We start from the raw sequence: 1,739 nt of genomic DNA on the forward strand, positions 1-1,739 counted from the left end.
TCTCTGCTTCCAGAACCTACCTTGAATTGTACTTTCTTCCTTCATTGTGGGTATGCCAAGTGCCAGGCACACTAAGGGGGGAGGTTGCTTCCATCTCCAATTCATTTTTGTTCACCCATTCTGTTACTTACACCTTGAGAAATATGGATTTAAAACTAGAAAATGTTCAAATCATTAGAGTTAACTTGCTACATGTACTTAAAGAACCTAAAAGAGGTTTTCACAATCCCAATAAATCCCTGAATTTTTTTTCAGGCAGCTAACACTGGAACTAAATAGACATTTCCTCTGTGCTTGTCTGCTTAAATTCACGAAGGGTTTTATTGTGATACTGATCTATCTGTGTGTTTGTGTGCGTGTGCATGTGCAGTTAAACTCCCGTCCATCTGTGTCTTCTAAAGTGCAACAACATTGGGGTCAGCCTGTTAACTCAGTGATTGTGTGAAGTCGGGCCTTCTTCACAATGATTTGGTCATCAGTAATGTTCCTTAACGGGTCGGGGCATTTTAGAGCTTTTCTTTTTAAAATGTATGCGTAGGATTTTGTGACTCTTAGTTTTTAACTCTGGTTTTAATGATTGAGATTTCTCTGTGTCGCTTATGGTAACTGACCATTGGTTCACATTTCTCTAAACTTCTCAGGCGTACAAATCCATTTGGAGAATCTGGAGGAGGTACAAAATCTGAAACGGAAGGTAAAATAGACGTGCCATGTTCTTATATTTTAGAAATTCTTCTCAGTAGGAAACTGTGTGAAGAATTTGTCATTTACATTTGTTGTGCTACAATGCACAGCTTTAATGTTATCTTCAAAATTTTCTGCTCATAATGCATTTAAAGCACCAGAACTTTATCTGGGTTAAGATATTATTATTCACACAAAATTATAGAATATCACACTTTTGACCTCATAGGCAAGTTTTCCAGTGCGTAACATATTTTTAAGCTTTTCTTAATAATTGATGTTTCACTTCTGATATTGGAGTATAACTTTTCGTTTTCTATTAGCTATTTATTTTGATATAATTTCAGACTTATAGAAAAGTTATAAGAATAATACATGGAATTCTTTTTACTCAGAACTATCTTTTGAGAGTAATCTTCTGCTATTTGAATGTGAGGCCTTCAGTTTCCTGTAACTTGAACGCTGGAGTTAGGAGTTATTTCTAAATACCTCTGCTAAGTTGAATTTTTCACTGGCAAATCTAGAAGGAAGCAATATATTTTATTCTTTAGGAAAAGAAACATAGGATTTAAAAATATATAATGTACCTTGTTCTGTTATAGATTCTATTCTTCATCAGCTATTTATTGTCCGATTCCTCGGCTCTATGGAGGTGAAATCAGATGACAGTCCAGATGTTGTTTATGAAACAATGCGCCAGATCTTAGCTGCCAGGGCCATCCATAACATCTTTCGTATGACAGAGTCACATTTATTAGTCACTTGTGACTGTTTAAAGTAAGTAGTAACCCCTCCCTCAAAAACACTGTAGGGAAAAAAAAGGTTTACATGATCTCTGTCTAATTAAAATTTGTTTTCCAAATTTTTAATGATTATTATAGGTTAATTGATCCACAGACACAAGTTACAAGACTCACGGTGAGTTCTACCTGTTTATAGCTTTATTTTAAGCTCCTTTGTGCATATACATATCCTCCGTCTTTATCCTGATCCCTGGGTATTCAAATGTGGTACTATCAATTATGATTGGCCTTTAAGTCATGTTACAGTCAGTC

The 1,739-nt window shown here is 35.2% G+C and overlaps 1 protein-coding gene across 1 annotated transcript in view; it reads left to right on the top strand.

Annotated features, from left to right (window-relative positions):
• APPL1 (adaptor protein, phosphotyrosine interacting with PH domain and leucine zipper 1) overlaps positions 1-1,739 on the top strand; it is a 37,092-nt gene that overhangs the window by 27,669 nt on the left and 7,684 nt on the right. The window contains 3 exon segments of the mRNA XM_012555845.2: positions 642-694; positions 1,287-1,461; positions 1,566-1,602. Of these exon segments, the coding sequence (XP_012411299.1) occupies positions 642-694; positions 1,287-1,461; positions 1,566-1,602 (265 nt within the window).

This window comes from Trichechus manatus, unplaced genomic scaffold, assembly GCF_000243295.1.
Source record: "Trichechus manatus latirostris isolate Lorelei unplaced genomic scaffold, TriManLat1.0 scaffold00001, whole genome shotgun sequence".
Classification (NCBI taxonomy): domain Eukaryota; kingdom Metazoa; phylum Chordata; class Mammalia; order Sirenia; family Trichechidae; genus Trichechus; species Trichechus manatus.